The sequence below is a fragment of the Amblyomma americanum genome, chromosome 9 (genome assembly GCF_052857255.1).
Source record: "Amblyomma americanum isolate KBUSLIRL-KWMA chromosome 9, ASM5285725v1, whole genome shotgun sequence".
NCBI lineage: Eukaryota > Metazoa > Arthropoda > Arachnida > Ixodida > Ixodidae > Amblyomma > Amblyomma americanum.
In genome coordinates, this window is record NC_135505.1 from 29,444,191 (window position 1) to 29,471,944 (window position 27,754).

The following is a 27,754-nucleotide window of genomic DNA, read 5'->3' on the forward strand; positions in this document are numbered from 1 at the left end:
GAAGGGTAATCGCTATCGCTTGATTGTAGCATCATGCATAGTAGCGAAAAAAATGCACTTCTCACGTTTATTTCTTCCTTACGGTGCTAGCCACTTTCGAATACAACCAAGGAAATAGCAAGTCACCTCTCCTTTGTTGTAATTGGAGAGAGTTCAGACACGGCACGCAAGAGATATAACACTGCGTGAGCTCAGGTTCCCATCTTACTGCCCCCACGTGTCCGGTAAAGAAGGCGTCATAATTTATTTAGCGGTTGCAAATTAGCAGAAGTATGGCCAACTGATCCCTTTTCGGTAACGCTGGGCGCGCCACAGCATCGCAGCCCCTGTCCTTGCTGGTGTCGACCGAAGAGCGCGGCTCCTCAGCGTGCGGCCTCGCGGGTTGCTTGGTTCCCGTGGTCGTTCTGTGCGTGGTGGGCCTGGCTATCTACGCAGGCCTGTTCGTGTTCGTCAGAAGTGCTACGCTGGTCGGCGCCTTTGTAGAGGCGCCGTCGCGGGCGGCCCTACACAATCTGTGCTCCGGCGCTGCCTGTCTGCGCGCCATGGACGCCATGACGGAGAGCATGGAGGACGTTGACCCCTGCGTTGACTTCCAGCACCACGTCTGCGGTAGATGGTATGGAACACAACCTGGCCGTGTGCTGGCACCCTTCGAGTTTAGTTAAGCTTCATAGACGCTTGATATATCGTTTCAGTTTGCTCCAAGGTTTGGAGAATCATCAAAAGTGGAGTAGATTTGTAATAACGGAGTAATTCCTCATTAGCATACACCCAAGTGCAGCTATATGGCTACAAACACAGCATTGAGCTTCGAGACAAACTGCGTAGTTGGAGAAAAATTCGCCCTTTTTCTTTAACAGCATTACTATAAGTAATACCGTCTTTGAACGCTCTTAGTTAACTACTCACCACTTCTGCATCTCAGCTCTTATTGGAAACACTGCTATGATTTGCATTAGCTGTTTTTGTAGATATTTTTCAGGCATCGTTATCTAAACAAAATAACCAACCGATAAACACTAATACTTCAGGCTCGTCTCGGGCCCCAGAGAGGTTCTTTCGGCGTAGGTGCTGGTGTGTTTTATGTACAGGCGGGATCACCGCGTGGGCTTAGAATTGATAAGTCGTGAGTTTCTGCACTTCTCAGTGCTAAAGTAGGATGCATTCAATGATGTGGTGGCAAAGGTGGGCCTTCATTCGACGACCTTGGAGTTCATTTCTACGAACGTCAATGCAACTCCCCTTGTAAAAGATGCTGCATCGGAAATTTAACCATTCATAATCTCTCAGAATAGTCACAACCTAAATATCATGCGAACAGTTACCTCAAGCGGGTGTCCAAGCCGGAAAAAATCGCACTAAAATGCTCTGATTGCGCCTACCTTGCAGATTTATACGCAACTGGGAGTTCTATACTACCTCATTAAATTGATTCTCACTTCTCACTTAAAAACAAGCATAATTTGTGTGGAAAGAGAGTATTTCCACTCCTGTACAGTTACCGAATTAATGGCTTGTTCGACATTTTGCGGGTGTCTTTCAACCTTCGAATTTTTGGTAGTTACTAGTGAAAAGCGCCAACAACGAGGCGCGCTCCAATTGAGACATCATCTAGAAGCACCATGACGTCATCAATAAAGTCAACAATAAAATTCCAATGAGGAAGGACGTCAGGCAAGGACGCACGATCTCGTTAATGCTATTCACCGCCTGTTTACAGGAGGTATTTCGAGGCCTGAATTGGTAAAAGATGGGGATAAGAGTTAATGTAGAATATCTAAATAATCTGCGATTCGTTGATGTCATTGTCTTGCTGAGTCAATCCGGAGATGATCTGCAAATCATCACCAATGAGTTAGACAGACAGACAAGAACGATGCGTCTAAAAATTAACATGCAGAAAACAAAAGTAATGTTCGATAGTCTAGCAAGGAAACAGCAGTTCACAATTGGCAGCGGGGAGCTGGAAGTGGTAAAGGAATACGTCTACTTAGGACAATTAGTGACAGCTGATCCAGATCATGAGAGGGAAATAACTAGAAGAATAAGAATGGGGTGGAGCACATATAGCAGGTTTTCTCAGATCATGAATAGCAGTTTACCAATATCCCTCAAGAGAAAAGTGCACAGCAGCTGTGTCTTACCGGAACTCACGTACTGGACAGAAACGTGGAGGATAACGAGAAGGACTCTGCTCACGTTAAGGGCAACACAGCGAGCAATGGAACATACAACGATAGGTGTAACGTTAAGATACCGGAAGCGGGCTGAGTGGCTGATGGCACAAACGCCTGTAAATGACATCCTAGTCGAAATCAAGAGCAAGTAATGGGTTTGGGCAGGGCATGTAATGCGAAGGCAAGATAACCGCTGGTCCTTAAGGGTAACGGAGTGGATTCCAAGAAAAAGTAAGCGTAGCAGGGGGCGGCAGAAGGTTAGGTGGGAGTATGAGATTCGGAAGTTTACAGGCATAGGGAGGGCGCAGCTGGCAAAGGACGGTTAATTTGAGAGACATCCCTTTTCTCTGCACTTGCTTTAGTACGGCTGATGATGATGATGATCACCTAGTAACACTACGTCCTCGGTGCTTCAGAGTTTTCGTTTACTCTAGGTTATTTAGCAGTAAGTCCCTTGTCACGTAAATACTTCATGTGAATCCTCTTGAAGCGGAGAAAATGAAAACTTTTCAAATACTCGAACAAGATGAGGCGACAACGGCAGCAAACCTAGCGCCTTTAAGAAATTTTTATTTTACTGCAAATGAGTTGATCCGCTGTTGTGGAAACATGAACCATTACTCTCGCAGTAATTCCCGCAAAAGAAGGCGGAAACAACCGAAAGACAAAATAAACAAGAAAATACATCAACAAAAACTGTTAATTAGCGTTTAATAAAATCTGAATCCCAACTTCTTGCACGGTACAGCCTTGGTAGACAGACCACACAGCAGAGTACACAAAGCGAGTGTGAGAGAGTTGGTGTATTGACCTGTTTTCCCCCTGCAGCAATTTGCTTTAGAGGCCCACTTATTTTTCACCTTGCATGCGGCTGTAATATAAACCTTGAGGTCCACCTTGAAAGTATTTTTCCCAACAATATATCTGGCACAAAACCAGAATTTTTTGTTTGTTTTGTTTTATAGCACGCAAGGAACTAAGGCCATTATACGCCAAACACACACCAAAAAAAAACAAGCGGGATTGACGCAGTGTTCAAGTATCCTTCAATTATAATGTTCGGTCTTCACAACTGTGCCTCGCTTGCAGGATTCAGCACACATTTTTTTCTAGCCATCCTACCAGTAAACTGTAAAAAAGAGTGATTTTCTTCAGGCTGCGGAATTCCAAGTTGTCGTATTCTCCTTTACCGTTCGCTTCGGATGGGTTCATGTCTATGATAACCGGTTTTTGTTTTATACTATGCAGCCGCTCCACTTTTTTAGCTGAAAAAAAAAATGAAATAAGAGAACGTCATCTCCGCCGCGGAAAGGAGTCTATTCTATTCGTTTTCATTTTCTTCGGCACCTCGTTCAACCCGTTTGCACAGCGGGTTTTTATTTCATATCCAGAATTCCACAATCGACGAAGAAAAGACAGTTATCAAAGCCTTGCAAAAGGATTTCAGAAAATGTGTTATCTCAGGAAGACCCATTACTGCTACGATAATAATCAGTCTTGTCTTTACACTAATAATCAAATCAATTCAAAGAGATTAACTTCCCCGCCGGCTTTAACAACGCTGTCCACTGCTTTAGTTTACGAGATGCCATCAGTGATGTTCATTTTTCAACACCCTGACATAGCGATGACTAAATTTTATCGCTCACTATAAGTTACCGCATTCAAAGTTGCTTTGTGAAATGAGAAGGCAATATTCAAAACAAAAAATGACAAGCCGACTATGAAACCTGACGCAACCAATTTGTTAAAGCAGTTGTATTTACCCTGGATGATTACTTTGAGCTTTCACTGGCAGGAACGGTTTTACTCTAAGCGAACGCTTCAAACACGGAACAGAATTTTTCTGAAGCGAGAATATGGGTGGAGATGGGGGTTGGTCGGGGTTAGTGGAGGTGGGTGGGAGCCCCCTAGATATAGAGTTGCGATGGAGAATCGGCTCGTACTGGTTCTTCAGGTGAGCAGCTGCCTTTTTCCACTACGTTTTTGAATTTGGTTACACCGTCGCTTTTTCGTCTCGATGCCGCGTGGGAACCCAGTGGACGGAGGCCTTGTGGCGGTTGCAAGTAGGTGACCTGGTGACGGGTGCGGCTTCAGAAGGGTGACGGGTAGGGTGTGCAGGTGGGTACCGCATCTGGAAGGTGGAGGGTTGACTCATCGATGCTTGACGCAGACGACGCCAACATTTTTTGCATGGTGCCACTGGCAGTACTATCTAGTCCTCACTCATGCGAAGAGCTGAGGACGAGGGCCTTAACCTGCGTTACACTAGAGCTGCTGTGACGTTGGTCACCGTGGTTACAAACAACATTTGGTGTCCCATTCTTGAGAACTGTCGCTAGTCGCCTCACACAGCGCTCATTATTGAGGTCCACCCTAAAACTCCTGGACTGTACCAGTCCAGAAAATCCAGTTGAAACTTGGCTATTCCTCTTTGCCATAATGCGGAAGTTAAGAAATGGTGGCGCCGCCTATGAACAGCGCAACTGCCTACTGGTCGCACCTTAGAACGTTTGATGCTTAAGCAGTGCGAGTGCTATTGGGAGAAAATTGAGACCTCTGTGTCTGCGTAGCTTTCAAGTGAAACCTCCTGCGTCTGAAGCTGGCTGCCTGAGGAAAGGCGAAAGGGAAATTCTTCATCGGCTGAGAGGCGGGCGCGGAAACGCCCCATGTGAGTGGCGAGTGTAGATAGAAGGAAATTGGCGCTGAAAGCTAGCGCGCGTCAACACATTCTGTCAGGGAGCGCGTGTCTTGGCTCACCAATGCGGCGTGCAAAGAGAGGAAAAATGAGTATAATGCAACAAATCTTTAAAAAATATTCACAAGCAATAAAGCTAGCCAAAGTAAAGCGAAACATTAGGATGTCTTTTGTAGAAATCCAATGTGATAAAAAGTTAAAGCATGAAATTGAGAATAATCAAATGGGATAGCATAATCACATAAGCGCGTTCTGCTTACGCATTTCCTCGCATATCAGCATCTGAGAATCCCGCTATTTTTTTATCTCAACTGCATTTAGAGGTTCAGGCACCAGCATTTACCAGCTGGTCAGAGCAGGAGCGCCACCAGTGGCGTGACGGTCTGCTTTCGGAACTGGTAGATCAGCGACCTCTATGCCCACCCGGATTAGCACGTACGGCAGATGCCCGTTATCACTCATTTCCCGGTTCACAAAGCCCTCTTGGACCTTGCCAACTCATTGCAGCCTTCACTTGCCCACAGGCAAAGTAGGTGGCTTTAGGACAACGCTTTTTGTGACACAGTCCCGGACACCATTCAGCCAAGAAAAATTCCTTCCTTGACCAGTGGTTGTGAAGAACGAAAAAGTGAACACTTATTTACGGCTCCTCAGTTCCTGAAGAATTGCAGTGTTGCACCTCGAACACGAATACTACGGTCTTACCATGTTCGGAAAAATAATTTGCTGAACTGTTCCTTTCTGTGTGCATTCCTTGCAATTTCAATCGGCATATATTCCTGAATAATGCTGACAAGAAAGGAAAGGCTTTAAAGAAAAAAATATGACGCAAACGGAGGGTGCTGCAGCATCCTGAAGGATGGCTCGCCACACTGCTAACCGAAGAACTTTCGAAGATTTCGTTTTTTCTTGTTTTTTTTTGGAAGGGTTATTCTCAGCGGAGACACAGAACGTTCTTGTCTGCTGTTGTTTCCTTTGCACTTCGAACCAGGTTTTCCCACCACGCACGTCGGCCCAGCTACGAGCAGGAAATCATGGGCCTCTTTCTGAAAAGAATACACCAAGCACTGCTTCACGTGGTAAAAGACCGATCCCCAGGCGTAGCAGTCGAACACAGGAATATGGCCAAGCTTTATGAAACTTGTCTCAAGTTCGTGGAGCAGGAGCAGAGTACCGGAGTTGCGGAACTACTTGATGCCATGAACATCAGCAACGGATCACTGAAGGCAAGTCTGAGCGGCCGTTTTAAGGGCAAAATAGAAAAACAAACAAACAATATTTGACGACCAGAATTATATTCTGACGTTGGGTTTGCTATGGCACTCAGCAGTCGGAAGTCTAAAATCCATATTAAAAGCATTTAGGACACCGCTGACCATGCACACACTCAGAGTGTGCAGGGCACAATGGTCTCTTGAACGTGAGACCGCGGCCACCTTTTACTCATGCTTTTAGGAATAAAGTGACTAGATTCTATTTGCCAAAATTCAATAGATTTTAACTACCAAAATATTTGCACTATGCAAAAGATGAACACAACGCACAGCTGCTGTTAATTGAGTGATCGTAACGCGAGAAATTTGGCCTCGACCATAAACTTTTAACTGAAAAAAGCCTATCACCTGCCGCACAAAATCACGCAGTCCATCACGAGTGCCGCTGAACTCTTCCGGTTCATCGTGGGCAAGAGCCTTAGCTGCGGGTTGGCCTCGGTTGTAAGCGTCACCCTCGAAAAATGCTGGTCACCTCGAAATCCTCTTGTCGTGGTCATCGATATGGGCCAGACCCTGGTGTCCACCCTACGTTACGTTAACGTTGGGTCTTATCTAAGGTACACTATCGCGGACATCCACCCTTCGGACGTCGACGCTGCGGCTACGGCTGTCTTCGATATCGACGTTGCTATCGAAACGTGGCGACGAGAGGCTGACAAGAAGGAGCCATTCTCCACTGCGCAGCTGCAGGACCTCCCGGCTGCGCCGAAGGGGGCCAACTGGGTGCAAGCCCTGAACGGCGGTCTGTCAACAGCTACTGGCATTTCTCCCTTCACGACCAGAAGTGAAGTGAGGATCAGGGCACTCGTACAAATCGGCACTGCCCTGACTGCACTGCTCTCCACTCCGACACCAATCGAACACGCACGACTCTACGTCCTCCTTCTTCTGTTAGCACAGGTAAGAGCCCGATCCGCAACACTATCTGTCTCTCTATACAGGCTCAAACTTTCCATAGAAGTTTTCCTATTGCTGAAAAACACAGATTTTTTCAGTTATTACCATCAAGGAAAACCAATCCCACGAACATATGGCTACATATTTATAATCTTTATAGGTACCGCACTTGTACCATACGTGCTATAAAACTGCCTGTCTTATTCACATGTTTTGGTATTTAGAAAATTGTGTTTTTTTCTTCATTAATAGATATTGCAATGCTCAGATTGCGCTCTTCTGTTTTGCTCCAGTCAGGCATCGTGCACACGACGAGAAATAGACAGGAGGCGAGCAATATGCTACGCCTAATATATCCTCACGTTACCTCACTGTTAGCCTTTGATCTATCGTGTTAAATACGTTTTGCAGTCACAGGTTCATTGTTGAAGTAACGTAGTCAACCACACGCACCCCTCCTGGTAGTCAATAGGCTGTCCATTCACATATAACAACTAGACGACACTTTTTGTGGATTTAATTAACAGCATACGATTTCGGCACTCTGGAGCAGGTAACAAAGTACCGGTACCTTCTCGAGCGCACCCTAGAGCGAGCCCTGAAAGACCATGGCCAGTGCCTCCAGGTGACGGGCAGCCTCTTCAGCGCTGTTTTCCCAGCGTGGGTGACCCAGACGCTGGTTTCGAAGGAAGCCTTCAAAGACCTGGATCGAATGGTGGAACTCCTCCAGGAGACCATGATGGGCTTTCCTGCAATACTGTCCCGGCTCAAGATGAACGGTAGCGAGGTGACCGAATGGACCGTTCGCGTTGTAGGTGAGGAGATGGTCTGGACTTTCTATAATCGGAGAGATCCAAACCAATAAGTGCACATGCAATGCACTCTGCTTTCCTAACCGTTGAGACCCACCTCCTTAAAGCTTCGCAACGCCTCAATAAAAACATGCTTGAGGCAAACATTCACCAAGTGAATAGCGTTAATAGTTTGCAAGGGACGATGGTTCGGCTATTCTAACGCAAAAAATTGCTTGTCTAATTAGGGTAGTCATTATCTGAGCCTACACTTAGCGCGGCCAGGAGATATGTGGTGTGTGTAACCAGTAGGACTCAGAAGCTCATGCCTATGGCATAACGACAGATGTGAACCTGTCAGACCCAAATCAAGGAGGCGCAGTTGAGCTTTCTTTATTTTCGTGCGTCGATTGATGTACGCGAATTTCTCTATGGTGCACACTGTCGCCATCAAAACTTGTGTATGTGAGGCAGTTCGAAGCCCACGCATGCTGTTGCTCGCCCATATGAGTCCTAAGATTGTCGCACTGAGTAATGAACGACATCGCGGCATGTGGATGGACGGTAAAAGAAAGGGAGCAAAGGGCGCTTGCATATCTTTTACGGCCACTTTTTCGCCGCAGCCGAACAGCCAATTTTGTGCATAATAGCACTTCGGTCGCGATTGAAACTCGTGCGAAAAACATCAGCAAACAATAAAAATGGGTGAGAAAGAGAGGAGAGAGAAGGATTTTCGCATTTCCGTTGTTAAGAAGACTGATGGCCAATCCTGTAATTTTTAATATTGATTGTTTTGTTAATGCATTTGAGGTCTTTTAATGAAAGGTGTTAATGGTATCATCAACTATTTATTTTATCGTTTCCAACTTTTTGCATTCCCCTTATAGCCACAGTACCCCTCAGTGAGGCACTCCAGCCCCAGGTGGCTTAAAAATATACAGATCTGGTTTCTTTCATTCTCATCTGATTTAACTAAGGAATTTCTTGCACACTTGTCCTCCCGGTGACAACTCTCTTGACGGCGCAGCGTCTTCTGTGACACCGCTCACCACCTCGTCCTCACCGCCACCAACATCCGACTCGTCGCCTTATGACGACCGCTTTCTGCTCAATGTGGCTCGGGCCAGCAGAGACCAAGCGTTTCCTGCCCGCACAATCTACAGCGCCACCGCTTCATCAGCCGACGGCAGTGGCGAGTGCTTTGGCGAAGACGGCGATGCTCGCACACTCGCCGCTCGGCAGCTCCAGGCCACCACGACGTACAACAGCCGCAGCGGCCGAATGTACGTTCCGGCAATACTCTTATCTGACGCCATGTTTGTCCGTGATGACGCCGTGCCGGCCCTAGACTTGGCCACCTTGGGGTTCCGGCTTCTGGCCGCCTGGCTGCGGGGCCAGTTGGAGGCCCGGCCAGACCTCTTGGAAGACCTCAAGGAAAGCTCGCAGTGCCTGTGGCTGAAGCTCGAGACACCGGTCGACCTCCACCTCTCAGAGGAGGCTGTCCGAGAGGTAGTGGTGAACCACTGGGCCCTCAGCGTTGCGTTCTTGGCGTCCCAGTTGCCCCGACGACGGGGAGACCTCGTGAACGATGTGCTCAGCGATCGAGTCTTCTTCTGGAGGTTCTGCCAGTCTCTGTGTGGTGACGCTCTTCACAAGGATGTCTGTAGTTTCGTGGTCCATCACGTGCAAGGCTTCAAGGACACATTCATGTGCCCCAACTCTGCTACGCCGCCGTGCTGAGGTGTTGCGTCCGTCGTTTTGTATCGTCCGTGGATTTAATCGTATAGCGTCAAACTTTCTAATCCCTCTCAAAGTATTTCTCAGTATATTTTTTTATGAATTTCCCATTCTCCTTGACCACATAAACGTTTTCACAGCCGAAGTATCTGGCATAACTATACATATTTTCCAAGTTATTTACCGCATTCTTGAATCAATTCGTTTGGAGTATTACGTTGGCAATCTTTCCTTTTATGAAGCCAATAAAACCGGGCTTGCGGTGTTACCACCTTTTGGAACATTTGTGGCAGCCGTGTGTATCTGAAAGACGCGGATTCGATCCCGATCGCGGCTTTCGCACGTTGAAGAACACGCTTTGGGAAGTTACACTCAAACCATAAGCATTTAAGATATCCTGCGTTTGTTTCACACACGCGAAATAAAATAATTCTTGTTATTTCTGCGAAGATCGCAATGTAACTTTCCTCAGCGCTCCAAATTTATCGTTAAAATGTAGCATGTTGGAAACAGTGACGACAAAAAAAATTATTACGTCTTTTCTGCTCAACAGGCATAGAGACAAAAACTTGCCGGTTGACGATCAACGCCGATCACAGCCACCTTCCACGCCTTGAACCCTGACGGCTGTAAACATCAGGTGTAGAAGAGAACAAGGATAAGGAACCTAAGATTTTGTTTTTGGTTTACGGGGGTTTTCACGTCCCAAAGCGGCTCAGGCTAAAGAGAAACAGCGACATGTGAGGCTACAAGCTGGCGAACCCTCTCCCGAAAGACATAGAAAGTCGCTAGTGCAAACGTTGCGGGCAGGTGCGGAGAAAATAGCGCGCGAAAGTGGCGTGCGCGCCTTTTCAATAAATAAAGTTCAGTGCAGCAGTTGCAAAAACTGACAACGACCTAGGGTTTTGCAGTTTGCATTACACTGCCAAATTAAGCTCGGTTTATTTGATTTATTTGCACGCTGACTTGTGTACCCAATTTGCACACACACTTACATATGCAAAAAAATATCGGAAACGCTCACAAAAGTTGTCAAAAAAAATATCACTACAGTCGGATAAAACCTCAGTCTGCAGGGAAGCTTGGCCCACAGTGAGGACCGCCGCACAAAATTCCTTCACAAGAATAAAGTAGTCCATCCTTGAAACGTCTTGTTACTTGTACAGGAAACTAATAACAACGAAGAAAATGGTAAGGTCTAGAATTTTGATACCTGGTTTGTTTTTTACAGTCAAGCATAAAAAAGTTGAATTCATTTACTTTTGTAATCGACCAGCGGAATAATACAGAGCGCCGCAGACTGGCCCAGTGTTAGCAACTGCGTTTTTTTTTAAGTTGTATCCTACTATAAGAAACAAGCGATCAATTCAGAATAGTATAATACATTAACAAATTCAGCAATAAATGGAGGGCATAGAGAAGATATTACGGCATATATCTTTTATGCTGTTACAAATTACGGAAGCTGAGGAAATCACAACTAATAATTCTTCTCTTCTACGCTCTCTCTCACAGTCTGGTGCAACGCCAGCACGTTGAGCCCTAAATATCACATACTTTTGTTCTTTATTGTAACAATTAAGAATCAGCTCTTAACACGCCGGCTCCCATAAACAGCGAAAGCTGTATTAGCTTCGTGTGAGCCATTTATGGGGTGCAACAGCAGCCGTAACGCGTAATGGTATTGAGTTCGAGGTGTCCCCCGTGAGGGGAAAGTTACTGCACCATTCCTTTCCGCAAAACTAACCGGTGGCTCACTCCCGCATACGTGAATGCATATGGGTGCCCTTCGCCTCGGGGGAGGTCTTTAACATGCACTGATATTGCAGTGCAAACCAGCGCTTTTAGAGCGAAAGCTCGACTGCTCCCGTTCTTGAAGGTTATGCTGGTATGCAAAACGATTTTGGGAGGTAGCGGAACCCAAAATAAAAAAGTAAAAAATGAGAACAATAAATAAACGAAATAAATAACGACATAAAAACGAAAAGAAGATAGAAATAAAAATAAAAACAAAAGGAAATAAAAATGCCTAAATGAAAACAAAACAAATAGAAGTTAACAACTGTAGAAAGACATTTGTAAAGAATTGTAGGGAGAATTCCAGAGAGAAATGTGCAAACAATTCTAGAAAGAATTGCATACGGAAATGTGTAAAGAATTGCAGAGAGAGTTACAGAAAAGCAACTTTCGCTCTGCATTAAGGTTGGGCCAAATTGCGACGAGCCTGCGTCAAAAGTTGGCGGTGGCTTAGCTTTGGTTAAATCTGGAATGACGCGATAGCTACATCTGGCCGAGTGGAACTTGGTCATGTGACCAACCACGTGACGAACCACGTGATATGCCATGGCGCCGCACCGCCGGCAGCTGCTCCGCATCACGTGACCAACCATGTGACAGCGTGGCGGCGAAGCTCACTGGGTGGCAGCGTCGCCACAGGGTTGCTGCGTCGCCACAGGGTGGCGGCGCCGCCACTACACGGCGTCGCCACGCCGAAGGCTCGGAACGCTACCGCAATGTAGCTATCGCTACAATTCTGCGTTTCGTCTCCATCGAAATGCGCCCGCCGCGGTTGGGTTCGAACCCGGCAAGTCCAGCTCGGGATGCTCGTAAATTTCTCATGCCGATGGAAGTGGATATTCTCCCATTCGACGGGAACGTCGAAAGCGGGTTGATATCTAAGTTGAGCGTGCAAGACCACAACGTTAGGGGTGGTGCTGCTTCATAAAGCAGCGATGCCCAGTGGTCAAGCGAATTCAAAACAGAAGCCAAACTAAGTACCTAAACTTGCTCGAAACAAACCAAAGCCGAGTAGCTAAACGCGCGCGAAATAGAAAAGCAACGTCAAGTAGCTATTTGTGTATCAGTTGGCTTGTAGTGTGTCTACAAAATCTGTAAATATGCTTGTGCCAGGGCTACCATACACACTGCATGCATACGCCAGACCGACCTTACCTGCCGGAAACAGCCCTGGTTCCAACCAGCTCTCGCTGCATAAGGCGGTAAGCCTGCTTTTTTCCGTAACTTTTTTCTCGCAGGGATTTAATAGCTTCACTATTATGTTGCTATAAAAGAGGCTAGTACAACTGAAATTTTAATCACAAAAGAATCTGTGACAGACAAATCATACCATTACTGAAATTGAAAAAAAAAACAAGGCTATATGCTCCCTTTTCTAAGCTGCCTTGAAATGTCGCGCTTTGAAGTTGTGTGAAATCTTGTAAAGCTTACGGTAGATAACACTAAACAACCCTAATGTTAGCCTCTTAGGAACTCAACTAAGGTTCCGAAATAATGCCACATGGAGACGACGACATTCAAACCGACAAGCAAGAAAACACACAAGCGTAACTTCAGAACCTTCTCCGCCGCACCCGCGACATAGAAGCCAGCGTCGGACGACTTGAAGAAAAAAATGCCGCTTTGGACGCCAAAAACCTAATTAACATCAAAAAACTAATAATAAACATGAAAAACTTGTTTGTCGTATGAAGCCGTCCTGAAAAGAAAAAGACTATTTAATGAAAAGAGCGCATTGATAAATTGGAAGCCGGCCCTCGAGTGGTCGAGGCTTTCGAACGCACGCTAAAAGTGACTGATTTCGAACACTCCGGACACCTTTTTTAAACAGTTCCGTGTGTAGTAGAAGTTTAGCGCGTCGCATCTTATATAAGAGGCCATGTTAATATGCGACGGCAGCTGACGTCATTTTCTCATTTTCTTTGCCGCCGTTTTTTCTGCTTTATGGCCGTTACTCAGTCCTCCGCGAAACTGCAAATAAGTGTACAGAGACAACGTATTTGTTGCCAACATTACCCTACCCCATTGGTTAGCGAGTTGGGAGCCAGGATTTAAAGCATGCTGTTACACGAGGCTGCCCACGTATTTAATGAGGTGAAACATCTCCTATTCGGCAATATTACGCTCTCTTCTAGCGTCAGGAACATCCCTCAAGCCAGTGGACGCGTCGACACCAGACGGCGCGAATACCGGAGAGAATTCACGCACATTGGCGCTCTAAGCAACTTGGTAGGCAGCGCTCTATTAGGTCTGTGGAACCCGCCATGGTGTATCAGCTGTCATGGCGTCCGGCTGCTGAGCCCATTGTGGCCAGATTGAATCGCGGTCTCAGTGGCAGAGTTCCAATTGAGAGGGAGAAAAAAACCCTGTGCACTGGGCAATAAAAAAACCTTGATCGACCATTACGGTAGTCCTTAATGTGAAATTTCTGCACAGCTTGATATACTGAGGCAGAAAACAAGTGGACCTCGCTTATGTTACCACTAAGAGTACAATGCGAAGCCTCACCGCTTTGTCCCAGAAGCACTGTGAACAATCGCACACAACGAACGCTCCTCAGTGCGGTAGAGCGGCGCGTATTAATGCAACTCATGTGGGTCTGCCTTTTACTGGCTCCGGGGCGAAGGCTGCCAAGAGCAGCGCGACATGCTACAGCAAACATTTTCACCTTCCTGCCATCGTGGGGCAGCTAAATTTCTACATGATTTTCGCCACGCGGATAATAGTCATTACCTGCGCTTTCAGAATATGGCGACGGCATACGCACACATAGCCTCATTTGCGGGCCTGAAGTGTAAAGGCAGTTATTTTGCAGGAAATAAGTGCAGAGGTGCCTTCAGTGAAATCTCCCTGCCGCGTTCAGTCACCCTTGCCACCAGTTTCTTTATTTCTTCGATGCATGTGCCTGCGAGTGCACAAACGTAGAGATGATGGTTCCACGTGTGGCGCTTGCATCGCTGCAACCGTTCATCTCGTCTCTCGGCTCTTGTGGAACCCTGTAGTAAGCAACCGCGTCACGGCGTGCAAATATGGCGCCCAGCAGCGAAACGTAGACGAGAGCAGCAACCATGTGTGCGGCGAATACGGTGGCAGCCAACATACAGTCGCGCTCACTGCGAGGGTCCCAGCGCTTATTCTGTCGTGGGTCGAAGAGCACGAAGGCGATCTGAATCAGCCACGTACCCTGCGCCACAATGAGACACGGAAACGATGTGTTAGCTCTGAAAGTGAAAAACAGAAAGGAGGAATCAACTTCGAATTAAACAGGGCTTAAATATTTATTTTCTTCGCGGCTGATGAGCCGAACATTGTGGCATTAATCGCGACTGCTGTGGTCCCATTGCGGAAAAGACAAAATGGAAGCACACCCGGGTGCAAGTTTAAGTACCAAAAGTGGCCTCCTTGAAGTACCCTCACGTCCTCACGTACGGCGTCTTACATATCTTAAGCGCTACTTCAGAACTGCCCCCCCCCCCTCACATACACACAGAAAGACAAAAATAATTAGAGACACCAAAGCATTAGAAGTTACTTTTGTAGCACTCTAGAGATCAAGCAGTGTAATATACAGGACTCGCCTGTTAAAACGATTTTCGTTTTTTATTCGTGAAATAAAAATTGTCACAACTTGCAGCGGTTTGCAAAGATTTCATATGCCTTTTACTGTAAGCTACATATTATTTCTGTTGAGCAGTTAAAACAAACACCGTCGTAAAGTCGCCTCGTGCCATTAAACAATTAAAAAGAAAGTGCGCGTTTTTTTATACAAGCTGATTCACAAAGACCTGCTATACGCGTAAAGGGACATGAATTGATATTTTATCAGGTGAGTAAAAACGAATTAGCTAACGGTATTCCATGTAGCGCTAATGCGCCGTAAAAATTTTACAGCGTAGCTGTTAAGCTCCAGTTCGTGGGTTGAGCCGCGTCGGCGTCGGTGTAACCGAGCAGACGAGAGTACCGCCGCTCGTTCATAGATGACGCGGCGGTAGTGTGCGTGGAAAACAACGACTGCTTTGTAACTTTATAAGCGCATACACGTATCTGTCAAATTCTTTAACTCAGGAGGAAGAGGAGTACGAAGAAGAGGAAAGGCCGGCAGGTCAACCGGAAGAATAATCGGTTTGCTACACTACATGGGGCGAAAGGTGTGAGGGGATAAAAAAATGAAAGATAAAGGAGAGTACCACAAACTGAAGTCACTGTGAAAAGTGAAAGCTTTCAGTAAAGTCACAGCCTATCGTGCAAGTCACAAGTCCACAAGAAGCGGAGCAGTGCCTTGGAGGCCTTCACCGCCGACGACTGCCGCGGGCAGTGGCCGAGAATCTTCAGTTCCATCAGTGGCCGTGAATATAGAATCTCCAGAGCACGGCATAGAGACTGCCTATAGGCGCAGTTAATGACACGGGTTAACACGGGTTAATGACATCCTAGTCGAAATCAAGAGAAAGAAATGGGCTTGGGCAGGGCATGTAATGCGAAGGCAAGATAACCGCTGGTCCTTAAGGGTAACGGAGTGGGTTCCAAGAGAAAGTAAGCGTAGCAGGGGGCGGCAGAAGGTTAGGTGGGCGGATGAGATTAAGAAGTTTGCAGGCAAAGGGTGGATGCAGCTGGCAAAGGATAGGGTTAATTGGAGAGACATGGGAGAGGCCTTTGCCCTGCAGTGGGTGTAGTAAGGCTGATGATGATGATGATGATGATGATGATGATGATGATGATGATGATGATGATGATGATGATAGGCGCAGTAGGCAGGGCAGTCACAAAGAATGTGGGCTATAGTCTCGTCATACCCTCAGATTGCACAGGCAGGGCAGTCAGCCATGCCCATTAAGAACGAGTGATGGTAGGTGAAAGCTACACCAGGCCACACGCGACACAGCAAAGTTGCTTCAAGTTGGTGTAGGCCGGATGGAAGCAAGCGCTTCAGATCTGGGTCCAAGGATTATAAACGTGAATTGTAAACTGGCCGGAATTCCACGCGGCAAGCGAGATGTCCCGCGCGAATGGGCGAAGCCTGCCTGCTGCGTCTGATCTCGAAATGGGGATGGACACGCACTCGCCGTCGTGGTCAGGAGCTCGCGCGACTTCATCAGCGCGGTGATTCCCTGCTATGCCGCAGGGCCCCGGTAGCCGTTCGTAGATAATGCCATGCCCTTTATTTATGACACAGAGATGTGGTTGTCGGAATTCTTTAGCTTTAAATAGGTCGGTACTGCACACCTCCGACCATCATCCCGCCCACGCCGGCTGAGTACGCCCCAAAGAGGAAGCTCGCCTGAGATTGCCCATCAGGGTCAGTGGGTAATCAGGAACGCACGGTGAGGTGTCACTCATATTGGTAGCGAGCTAGTGCGGATAGCAGTTTTTCGCAATAATTTGTAAATTATAAGATCCCCGCAGATTTTATATTTGACTCGAATACCCACAAAGACCACTTGTACTGACCTGTTGCACTAGAATATGGTCACTAAAATCATTTCAGGAAAATTTTAAAGCAATGATTGTTTTCCTTTGCACAGTACTGGTGAACATAAGAGTTCAAATCGGGGATGCGTACTTACATAAAAACATTTCTTACAGATCAAACTTTCATCACTATTGTGCGTAGGCATAGGAAAATCTTGAGCTTCTTCGCCCTCTACATGTCTCAGGATTCATTCTCAAAATCGAATGAAATTTGCCGTCTTGGTTGAGTGATAAAAATCCCAGAAAAGTGAAAGCTGAGGATTTCAAGTTTAAAGATTTCAAAAATTTCGAGCTCAGAAAAACAATAATATTTGTTCCATCGGCATAAAGCGATGCCTTCTAGCAAATTTCACTCCAAGCGTTGAGAGGACCATAATTTAATATAATTTTAATTTTTCTTCAAGGACCCGCTCGGAATTTCCACCACCATCGAGGGACGTCATGGTGCACATGGGTACGTTATTTTGACGTCATGAAACCTGCTGGTCGTTCAGAGGAACAACCAGTAATTGCCGGCGACGCGTCATCAAAAATGTGGAACTCCAGGTTAGCCGGTCGACCATGACGTGAAGATGCGCTTCGGCGCTGGCCTCCACGGAGACCTGAACTGCCATTATGGAACCGTTTCGAATTAATTAAACACACTGCGCAGTGATGTGTCGAGCTCACGAAAACAGAGACCGAAATATTAAGGCAACAGCCTTTAATGACTCATGCTCCGTCCGTACGTCCGTCCGTACCGTTGTGGCCTCCAAGATGGCCTCCTCGCGCTAGAGGTCGCGGGCAATCTCGGGGGCCATGTCGCGCTATTTGTAGTCCACTGCGCGAGGTGGCGCCACAACCGCGCGCGCCGCCCCCGCGCCAGACGCGCCGCAGCTGTATACCGAATCGGGTGCCGCGCAACCTCCCTCCTAGCGCTCGCTTCAATAGAACCTCAAAATGCGGGCAAACGCAAGCACTTAATTAGCATCTTAACCACACATCAGTTACACAAGCAGACACCGCGCTAAAGGCTTTCGCCTCACCACACTTTAGGGCAACATAGTGCCCCCCTGAATTTTTTTCATATCTGGGTCCCTTTACAGTTTATACGCTTGTCTGCCTCTTTCATAGCTTCGTTTGTTGTAGCTTTTCGTTAAAAGAATGCGACATTGCAAGCAACGGGAACTGCGGTCTCTCCTCTGAAAGGGGACGCTGAGGTGGTGGTACTCCGCCATAACAAAGCCGTGGAATCCGCGATTCGCTGGGATGGACAATAGTATGATTCGCTCAATATATTAGACGGCCAGAAATACAGTGAAAACAAACGTCATTTTCTAACTCTCCACTGAATCATGAGCTAAAGCTTTCGTCAGCAGACAGATGAAGTCACGCAGATGTCGAAAAGAAAAATAAATTAAGAACTAGAATATTAGTTATTTGGATGGTTTTCGAACAAATGTTAGGAGAGATGTCGAGACGCAGCTGCCCTTGACATGTGCAGGAGGCCATTTATTGCCTCAATCCTGCCGAAAATTCCACTACATGATCTGTACAGTTTTTTCTGCCAAAAAACGCCACTTCTCCAAATGATGCGACGCATGCTGCGAAGCTTCGCGCAACCCTATTGAAAAATGTGTACAGGTTTGAATAGGAGACAAATAGGATTATGGCACATTTCGTTTAACATCATAGTATGAAGCTTCCAAAGCGATTCAGCCTTTGAGTGACTCCATAGTGGAGGGCTCCGTATAGCTACCATTACTCGTGGTTAATTACCCTGCACTTACATCCCACAGTGCATGCAAGTCGTGGGTTTGAACCCGCTCACTACGGTAACACTTCGATGGAGGAAAGATGTGAAAATTCTGTGAACTGTGTATTGTTAGTGCCCGTTAAGAGCCCCAAGTTGTCGAAATTTTCCGGAGTCCTCCACTACTGCGTCCCTCATAGACTGAGCCGCTTTGGGACGTCCATCCTATAAAGTCAAACCAAATGTGCCATAATCCTATTTGCTGACCCGTTCAAACCTATATACATTTTTCAGTAGGGTATTAATTAGCAATTGTCTCAACTTCCTGGTAATGTTGGCTTGTCTTTTCACGCCTTGTTGATCTATACAGTACGTCTTCTGCTGTAGTTCCACTGTGAAGAATGAAAACTTCAGACATTTAGCATGAATCGGATGGGAATAAATATTATTTAACATAGAGGATCACACGACCGCATGAAATATGCAGTTATAGTCAGAGAAAGTAATTTGTGAAAAGCGCACATTTCCCCAGTTTACTGCATCGCACCAAGCGGCAGGAGGATATTCTTCGCGGTTGTAGGAGCTACTTCCGGATTCGTTTTTTGGTGCGCAAAGTTTGAATGCTATCTTGCAGGAGCCCAGGCTGCTATATCCGTCCTAATGGAGTGTTATTCTTTCTATATATTTTTTGGTGGGGGAAACAATTGCATGTCTAGTAAAATCAGGTTGCAAGTGGGTTTTACTAGCCATCAATGCAGCTATGCCGCAACCGTTGTTCAACAGCAGAGTTCCAGGAAAAAGACACCAGATGCCATGTGAAGTGAATTTTTATTTTGCATCACATACTCAAAAGAAAACTTACAGAGTTGGCGTCGCCTTCCGGCACAATATTAAACTCGTTCTAGGCTTCTGGTGCTTAATACTATTGTTAATACCACGGTGCTTAATACCGCGTCACACAGCTGTGGTCGTAGCTCCTATAGCGCCCCATGAGCTTAATGGGGTCCTGATATCCTATTGACGCGCATACCATGCTTATTTCGTTTAGGTCCCAAATCGTTAAATTACAATTCCCCGAAGTTTCAGTTCATTTTTAGCCAACCGCTTTGTTTTCTTGGTCTGGCAACCTGTGATCTTTGACGTCACAGGGGCGTACCCGCCACGCGTCGTCTGCTGCGCGCTGTTGGCTGCGTTGAGGAGCTTGCTTGCACACCATGGACGACGGTCGTTCGCAAAATAGTATTTTTTAGCGTAGCGAAATAAAATGCATTTTCAGCGTTCTCTTTTCGGAAGCCTTCAGCTTAGAAGGCGAGCTTTGTGGTCCTTGGGAAAGCGGACTTGCACGTGGCACCTCTTTTCTGGTTGTTGAGGAAACATAAATTGATGGACTCTTGCTTTATTCTTTACACTTAGAAGCATGTTCTTCGTATGCAATGACTGTGGTCTCTTTTGAGCAGTAAAGTTCTTCCTTGGGTGAAAAACATCACGTGCCGTGCATGCCTTCTCCGATGTGCGTCGTGAGAGGCTTGGCGTTTAAGTTTTCGCCCGGTACTCATCGGCTCGATAATTAAACTCAAATTATAGCAAGGTAGCATTAGAGTAAGCTAGCGCGACGAAAGGAGCAGAGGAAAATGCCGAATGCGACGGCTTCCCCAATGCATGTGTAACTCGAACATACATTCATTTCGGCTCATTGAACCCTTTTGCAGAACAAAGCCGCTGGCAAAACCCAATGAGACTGGAATGTTTCACTGGCAGAACCGACGAATAGCCGCCGCTGCCTAAATCAGCGCTTCAAGATAATTGTACAGTATTGTTCGTTTTTATCGTGAAGACTTTCAAAAGTTTCCCCGCATCAACCGCTGGCTCATTTGCGATGAAACTGCACACAGAGCTTGCGTATTATGGTAACTTTTGTATCGCAGCAAGTTTCACAACGGTACTTACTTAGTTGAGCCGTGCATGATGCGAAAACATAATCGTCTACGTAGAGATCGGGAACCAAAACCCGCAGACGACGCTTTTTCGCTGAAGGGCGGCAGTGCCGCCATCGGTTTGCGGTAGCGCAAAGCGTCACGACACGGCCGTCGAGGAGAGCGTTGCAAGGAGCGCGGGCCCTTTGAATATGCCGTTCCTGTCGTTTCGTCTGCTTCTACTGAAGCGCTTACAACATTTTCGACTAATTAAGCGGAAAAATATCAGAACAAATGATTTAACGAGGCTTTACCTTTTAAAGAATATTGTTTGCAATGCTCGCCTCAGCAGCCTGGTCTTGGCGGTTTCCACTGCCCAAAACAGATGGCGCACTGCCGCCCTTCAGCGAAAAAGCGTCGTCTGCGGGTTTTGGTTGCCGATCTCTACGTAGACGATTACGTTTTCGCATCATGCACGGCTCAACTAAGTAAGCACCGTTGTGAAACTTGCTACGATACAAAGGTTACCATAATACGCATGCTCTGTGTGCAGTTTCACGGCAAATGAGCCAGCGGTTGAGGCGGGGAAATTTTTTAAAGTGTTCACGATAAAAACGCACAACACTGTACATATAGTATTTACTATGTGTGCGCGAACTCCCCCAGGAATGTGACGATTGCGACAACTGCTGCTCCACGCCGAGGTCCAGAGGTTGTTCACATAGCTGTGCACCGACAGTACTGCTCATTTTCTTGGTATAGTACGCAAAGATGGCACTCCTTATCTCAAATATTATCGATTCTTGCTCACAAATTGTAGTTTTACTCGACAACAAACTGTGATAACACTGCAATAAGCACTGGTGATGCTGTCACCTGCTTGAAAAAAATTGGCGGTAGTTTAGCTCTGGTTAAACCTGGAGTGACGCGATAGCTACTGCTGACCGAGTGGAAATTAGTCACGTGACCAACCACATGACGACCCACGTGATCAGCCACGGCGCCGCGCCGCCGGCAACTGCTGCGCACGACGTGACCAACTACGTCACAGCGTGGCGGCACAGCCACATGGTGGCGGAGCAGCCACAGGGTGGCGGCGCCGCCACGGTGAAGGCTCGAAATGCTACCATAATGTAGCTATCGCTACAAAATTCTTCCCGTAGGACTCGTACTTCCTCTTATTTTTATCACCTTCCTCCGATGTCACCAATATTCTATTTTAAATCGCATTACTTAAAAGTACGCTCGGCCATCACTTGCGTTGCTGAGAACAGTCAAATTTGCTGTGAGCAGACGACGCCGACGACTGCTGCCGGCTACCTTCAACAGATTTCCTGCAGACCGGGGCAGATCGGTACTTATCCCTTATTGTACGCGCGTCCTGCCATGAAGACATTCGTTGCCTTGCGGTCAGTGTAGCCAAAACTACGCTAGAAGTCTATCTGCATGCGCTAAAACTTGTAAATTCTGTGCCTGCGATCGCCGAAATCGCATGCACGAATCCTGCAGACTCGCTATAGGCCGCCTCACAAAAGGGGCCGACGGTCCGCCGTCCACCGAAATTCGAGAATCTAGGAAAAGTTCACTGCTGATTAATGAAATGCAGCCGCTCGCTTTTTCGGTGATAATGAAGTACACACAAGCGCAGTTTTTCAGGCCGTCGCTTCTCGGGCGTGAAGCTTTCGCTCGGCCGCAAAAGCAGAGGCGACAGCGGCGAGCGGTGTTTTCTGCCCGTGCCGCTTGCTTCGACGTTCGGTTCTATGCGCAGGCACCGATTAAAAGCACATCATTCGCTGGCGCATGCACGTCGCGTATGTCACCGTGGCTGGTATATGAGGCCCCAGTGAGTATTAAAATTTTTAAGTTTATAAAATGTCATACTAACTAGCCCACCACCAAACTCCTCTGGTTGCCCCTAAGCTCACTCTTTGCAATACTGCGATACGCGGTCGTTGGTCGTTCTAGGTTCGTCGTCGGTCTAGCGTGACAGACCGGTGCGTCAGCGATGGCATCGGCATACAGACAAGCCCACCGACCGTCGATCGGTGTCGCATCGGGCTAGTGTGACCGTGTTATCACTTTTCCGGCACCAGTCACTCATACGCGTATATGAGGGACGACAGCTACTTCGGTCGCCCATGAAAGTACAGGGGGCAAGACACCACGGTGCGCCCATTGCAGCAACGACAGCAGCCAGTTCGAGCGAATACCTGAAGGACGGCGCAGTATCCCCGCGAGAGGGCTGCCACGACGCTCGACCGTTGCGCCATCTCCACGCACAGGCAGGCCGCCTGCGCGGCGATGACGTAGACGAGCAACTCGTGGATCAGCACGTCCAGCGGAGCCCTGCCGTGTGTGTGCGCGTGAAACACGAGCCCTTCCCCGATGAACGAGAGCACCAGCGCTGCATAGTCTGCGTCCCGGGGGGTGACGCCCGCTGGCATCGAGGACCGGGCAGTGAGCAGGTCGACGGGACCGCTGAGCCCGCAGAAGACGTACGTGGCCATGTGGTGCCAGTTGCGGGGGGCCCACTCGCCCTTGGACAGGCACTTGCGGATCTGCAAGTGAAGGTCACCATTTCGAGGAAACGGGAGAATTTCTTCATTAGTCCGCATGCAGTATCATAATTATTATCACCATCCTCAGGCTGAGTACGCCCATTTCAGGAAAAAGGTATCTTCCGTATCTGTCAACTTAATCCTGTCTTCTCGCCATATGCGGCACTTTATCCACCCAAACGCTGTAGTCTCTTCCACCCACCTAACTTTCTGCCAGCGCCTGCTAAGCCTGCCTTCTTTTCGAAATCCGGTCGGTTACCCTTAATGACCGTCGGTTATCTTGCCTTCGCACTATATGCCAAGCTCATGCACACTTCTTGATTTCGACTACAATACCATTAATTCACTTTTGCCTCCTAACCCGCTCTGGTCTCTCCTGGTCACTTACTGCTGCACCTAGCCAGCTCGCTGCGTTGGCTACATTTTAATTTCCACATTTTGTTGTTAGCATTCACGGGTCTGCTCCGTAGGTGAGTACAGGGAACATACACCAGTTATGTATACTACCCTCTCGAGGGATACTGGTAAGCTGCCGTTCATCACCTCAGAGTGATGAGACCTCGGAGGCCTCACACTGTTTTGGCCGAACCACAGCAATAGATTTTCATACATGTTCATTGCCGGAAGTTTTGCAAGTTTTGTAATTAACGAGCTATCGATCTTATTCTCATTTGCGGTGATACACACGTCAGATTAGAGACGAGAAGGGACTCCCGCGCACGCACCTGGGGCTGGAGACGCAGAGAAGTAAAATTTATTGCTCTGATAAAAGAGGTTGGTTTTGGAGTCATCAAACCCTGTGGTCCGAGCTCCTAGCTAGCTCGGGTGGTCAACTTTCCATCAACATCCAAGTCCGAGCTGGGAAAACGTGCCTCCCACTGCTCTCAAAGAGGTGACGAGAGGATTCCTTCTTCAAAAATTATATAAAGTGCACTTAGGACAACAGACAAGGGAGACCAAACAACACAAGCGCTTACTCGCAACTGCGCGTTTATTCGAGAAACACACAAAAGGAAGAACAATCACAAACAAAACAAAAGCCATCGCGCAGGCGTGACAGGAAAAGTGCTCATACAGGTGCGTCAAGATAACAAAACTCTCTTTCATGCAAAACCACCATAGGGTCGGCAACACACGTGTGCTGATTCTTACGGATGTGATAGGCCTCTGAAATCTCTCTGGTTAGCTGATTAGGGTGTCGGAACAAGATTTTAGTTTGGTCAAGCAAAGGCTTGCAGCCGCTGCATTTCGAACAGTGCTTAGCGCTTTATATAATTTTTGAAAATGAAAAACCAACTAGCTCAGATGTCAATTCTGCTTCAGGATTCCTTCTTCCGGACTTTGCTCAGGTCTCTACTTCGTGTATTCTTCCTAGCACAATAAACATGGTACGCTGTTGTCAGAGAGAATTCCTCCGTCCCTTTTCGAAGATCATTTCTTTTCCATCTTGAAAAAGTCGTGCCGCCTTGTGCGACATGACCCGTTGTGTGCTCGTAACATTTGCTAAGTCGTAAGACGCTGGGGGGCTCGTCGGTCTTAAAAGAGCTCCGAAACGCCTTCCGAGGAGAGCACATTAACTCACGTAATCACTGCACTGTGTTGCCATGAAAACCAGAGCCAAATAATACTCTTCTACACGCAGCAGACGACCCACAATCACGCGTCAAAGTTGGCGAGCCTTTCCCGGCGACTTTTTCATGCTCGAGCCCTCCTCCGCCCCCGCATCTGCGTAGACGAGGTTAGAGGTGGCCATTGGTTAGATTCCTTCAGACGTCAGGCAGGTACCATGCCCGCGTCCAATAAACCGCTTAGCTCCGGCGGGTCAGGAAGCTCCACTCCCAGAGGGGGGGTCGATGAAGGAGCGCCTACCTTCCAGCGTGCAAAAAGTGACGAGAGGAGAGGGAAAGGCGCGAAGACGCTGAAATTAAAATTTTCACTACAGACAGCTCAGCTTCTACAAAACGCATTTAAAATATCCTTGCTGGACACTATTCGGGAAGCGGCGTGCTTCAATATCTCAGGCATGCCGCAACTTTATTAGAGCCCCCTTCACAGCCCCTTTAATCTAGAAGAAAAATACTTATTGTAAAGGATTGTTCAAATTTATTGTGTATGAACAGTAGGCATTGTTTATGTATTACATATGCTATATTTATTTCAGTGATTTAACCTTAATACTTCTCACTAGTGCATACGCACGTTTATGCACTTGCACTATGTAATACGTACCACCATGCAAAATAGTGGTACGGACCATCGATTGCGTAATTGTCACATGAATAATATGGCAAGAAAAAAAAGCCACTGGATCGTTATTATTGAACATACTTCCAAGTCTGAAAGTGAGCTGCGAAGCAGAAGTTCGGGAAATAATATATCAAACGTTCCTGTAAAAGTGGGATCAAGCGCCGATAATCTTTGCAGAACCCTTCGATGCTAAACGACAAAAATATTTTTAAATCTGCGTCCTGGCTAAAAGCAGTTGCAAGTCACCTGATGTCCTCTATTCGAAAAGATGTCTCGTATCAAAGAAAAATTGAAATTATTGACAGCCATTTTGAACACCTGACACTGTAACCATTATATATCCTCGAATCCATCCACAACTGGAAGACGCAGGAAGGATTATGCGTTCGGATTGCTGTTATCACAAAAGCATGACAGCCATGTAAAAGGAAGTTAATCACTCCATTCCTCCTTCCGGCTGAAAAATATTTAGAGTTTTCATTTTCTTTGGTCTCTATAATACCCCCTACATGCTTCTGGAGTCGCCCGGGTACGTGGTCTTCCACTTCGCAAACTGGAACTTATTCGCCTGCTTCATCTAAAACTTCAACAATATAATGCCGACGCATTGAGGCGGCCCGCTTGCGACTAGTTCCAGTTAATCATTGAACGAAATAAAAAAAATGTTACCGTCCCATGATGCAAAACTGTCTTTAGATCGATTGCGCTAATTACAAAACGAGTCGCTCGTTGATTGAGTGCTTTGTCAGACCACAGCCGGCGGTGCTGAATGAAAGGACCTTATCCTCGAGCTGAGCTCGAGCCACAGTGAGTCCTGCGTAGCTGCTACTTATTTCCGTGGCATTCTTTCTCTCCTGTAGGCTGAAGCTAAATGGGGGTAGTCCAAATAAAGCAAACTGTGTAGTGGAGAGGACGCAGTTATGTTTTTCAATGATACTGTACCAACGAACCACTCATCGTACGCTCTTCGAAGGCAGTTAATTCGTTGTATTAACGAATTCCACGACACGCTATTTTCAAGTAAACTTGATCCCAACCATCCGGCTATAACGACAGATGTTTCTATTACTTCTCAGGCACCGCACAGCAGCAGGTATGATGTGTTTGTTCAAAAGGTCATGGCCCAAATTGTACGAGTTACTATACTTTAGTACCCGCCGTACATCCCCGTTGTTCAGCGGTCTAGGAAATTACCTGCCAGCATAAGAAAGTTCTCGCACAGTGTCCGCCCTCACCGTTCGATCACGTTCCTACGGAGCATTCACGGTAATAAAGGAGGTTCTACGTCCTCCGCTATGGACGAGGGTGGCGCTGGTGAACGCTCTCAAGATTCGGTTACGCTACACATAAATACCCCGAAAGCCGAAGATTGTATAGTCGTCGCCTTAGGTCAGTTGGTAGAGCACCGGACGCGAAATACGGAGGTCGTGGGTTCGGATACCAACGGCGGCATGTCGTTGGGTCTCGTCATGTATCTCATAACGAGCACATCTTTCCATTCCCTTGTATCTTTACATTACGTTGGATTCCCCGATCAGCTAATAACATTCATGTCCGGCGCCTCTCAAATTAAGACACAAGTTGCGCTAACAAGCCGACCGAGAACTAAATCAACAAAACACTTTTATTACGCCTCATTTTCTGGTAACGCAAGCAGAGGTTAACATTACAGCAAGTGCAGATGGTACAGCTGACGCTCAACTGTAGCTTAGGTCATACAAGATGGGCAAAATAAATTGAGATAAGTGTTTTTTTTTTCTACTCAGCATTTTGCATGAAAAGGATTTGCTATGTTTGTCGAAGGGTACTTCCATATTTACCTCGGTGGTCAGGCCCAGCAATGCTGCGGCTATCTTTATTAGGCCCTCGGCGCGGCCCGCAGATGCCCTGGCCACGAAGCGCTCCCCAGTGGTGCGGCACCTGGCATGATGCCGCCACACTGATAGCGCCCACCATGTGCCGAAGGCGAACATAATGGTGCCTGGGAGCACATGACCGTAGAAAGTTCCCATGGTGGCCTGCGGGGAGTGTGCAGGGTTGAATGTTTAAAATGTTGCATTTAACCGGCTAACTTTGCTGCACTTCAAGAGCCTTGTGCTCCAAACACATTAGAAAACAAAGTTGAGGCAAGCATAAATCGAGCGTGGATGAGCCATTAAGAGACTCACCGCTATGACACACCACTTACAAATTTCTCCAGAAGTTTCACATGGTCACCGCATTATGCACGTGAGCAATTCAGCGATCTTTTAGCGCTCAACAGTCGTGAAAAGGCCAAGGGAGTTTTTTCTTTTCTTGACACATGTACATTTCAAGCACACCGGATAAAACGGTTAGTAGCGAGGAAACGATTCCTGTTTGCATATTTTTTTGTAGTTTCATATCCTGTTTGCGCTGTTTTTTTTTTCTAAGAAATTATCCTGCACCAACTTGTTTATCTCTCCGCCTGTTTACGCCAAAAATC

General features: G+C 47.0%; 3 protein-coding genes across 3 annotated transcripts; 2 read left to right on the forward strand and 1 right to left on the reverse strand.

Annotated features, from left to right (window-relative positions):
• Positions 1-427: 427 nt before the first annotated feature.
• LOC144103269 (uncharacterized) lies at positions 428-6,336 on the forward strand. Its single transcript, XM_077636032.1, has 3 exons — positions 428-616; positions 5,867-6,101; positions 6,331-6,336. Exons 1-3 carry the CDS (start codon positions 543-545, stop codon positions 6,334-6,336), a joined length of 315 nt encoding a protein of 104 aa, XP_077492158.1. The 5' UTR covers positions 428-542.
• Positions 6,337-6,572: 236 nt separating this feature from the next.
• Positions 6,573-9,824, forward strand: LOC144104985 (uncharacterized). The gene is made up of 3 exons (XM_077638205.1): positions 6,573-7,049; positions 7,600-7,861; positions 8,865-9,824. The coding sequence occupies exons 1-3, from the start codon at positions 6,651-6,653 to the stop codon at positions 9,575-9,577; spliced, it is 1,374 nt and encodes a 457-aa protein (XP_077494331.1). The 5' UTR covers positions 6,573-6,650; the 3' UTR covers positions 9,578-9,824.
• Positions 9,825-14,197: 4,373 nt separating this feature from the next.
• Positions 14,198-27,302, reverse strand: LOC144104901 (transmembrane protein 45B-like). The gene is made up of 3 exons (XM_077638136.1): positions 27,111-27,302; positions 22,696-23,043; positions 14,198-14,555 (listed from the first exon to the last, which is right to left on the reverse strand). The coding sequence occupies exons 1-3, from the start codon at positions 27,300-27,302 to the stop codon at positions 14,256-14,258; spliced, it is 840 nt and encodes a 279-aa protein (XP_077494262.1). The 3' UTR covers positions 14,198-14,255.
• Between the last annotated feature and the right edge of the window lie 452 nt (positions 27,303-27,754).

Coding starts and splice junctions, on each gene's coding strand:
- LOC144104901 (XM_077638136.1), bottom strand. CDS start 27,302: ATGGGAACTTTCTACGGTCATGTGCTCCCAGGCACCATTATGTTCGCC. Junction 23,044..27,110: donor TGCTGGGCCTGACCACCGAG/GTAAATATGGAA, acceptor CTTCACTTGCAG/ATCCGCAAGTGCCTGTCCAA. Junction 14,556..22,695: donor GATACTGCGCCGTCCTTCAG/GTATTCGCTCGA, acceptor ATTGTGGCGCAG/GGTACGTGGCTGATTCAGAT.
- LOC144103269 (XM_077636032.1), top strand. CDS start 543: ATGGACGCCATGACGGAGAGCATGGAGGACGTTGACCCCTGCGTTGAC. Junction 617..5,866: donor CACCACGTCTGCGGTAGATG/GTATGGAACACA, acceptor ACTTCGAACCAG/GTTTTCCCACCACGCACGTC.
- LOC144104985 (XM_077638205.1), top strand. CDS start 6,651: ATGGGCCAGACCCTGGTGTCCACCCTACGTTACGTTAACGTTGGGTCT. Junction 7,050..7,599: donor TCCTTCTTCTGTTAGCACAG/GTAAGAGCCCGA, acceptor ACTCTGGAGCAG/GTAACAAAGTACCGGTACCT. Junction 7,862..8,864: donor ATGGACCGTTCGCGTTGTAG/GTGAGGAGATGG, acceptor TTGACGGCGCAG/CGTCTTCTGTGACACCGCTC.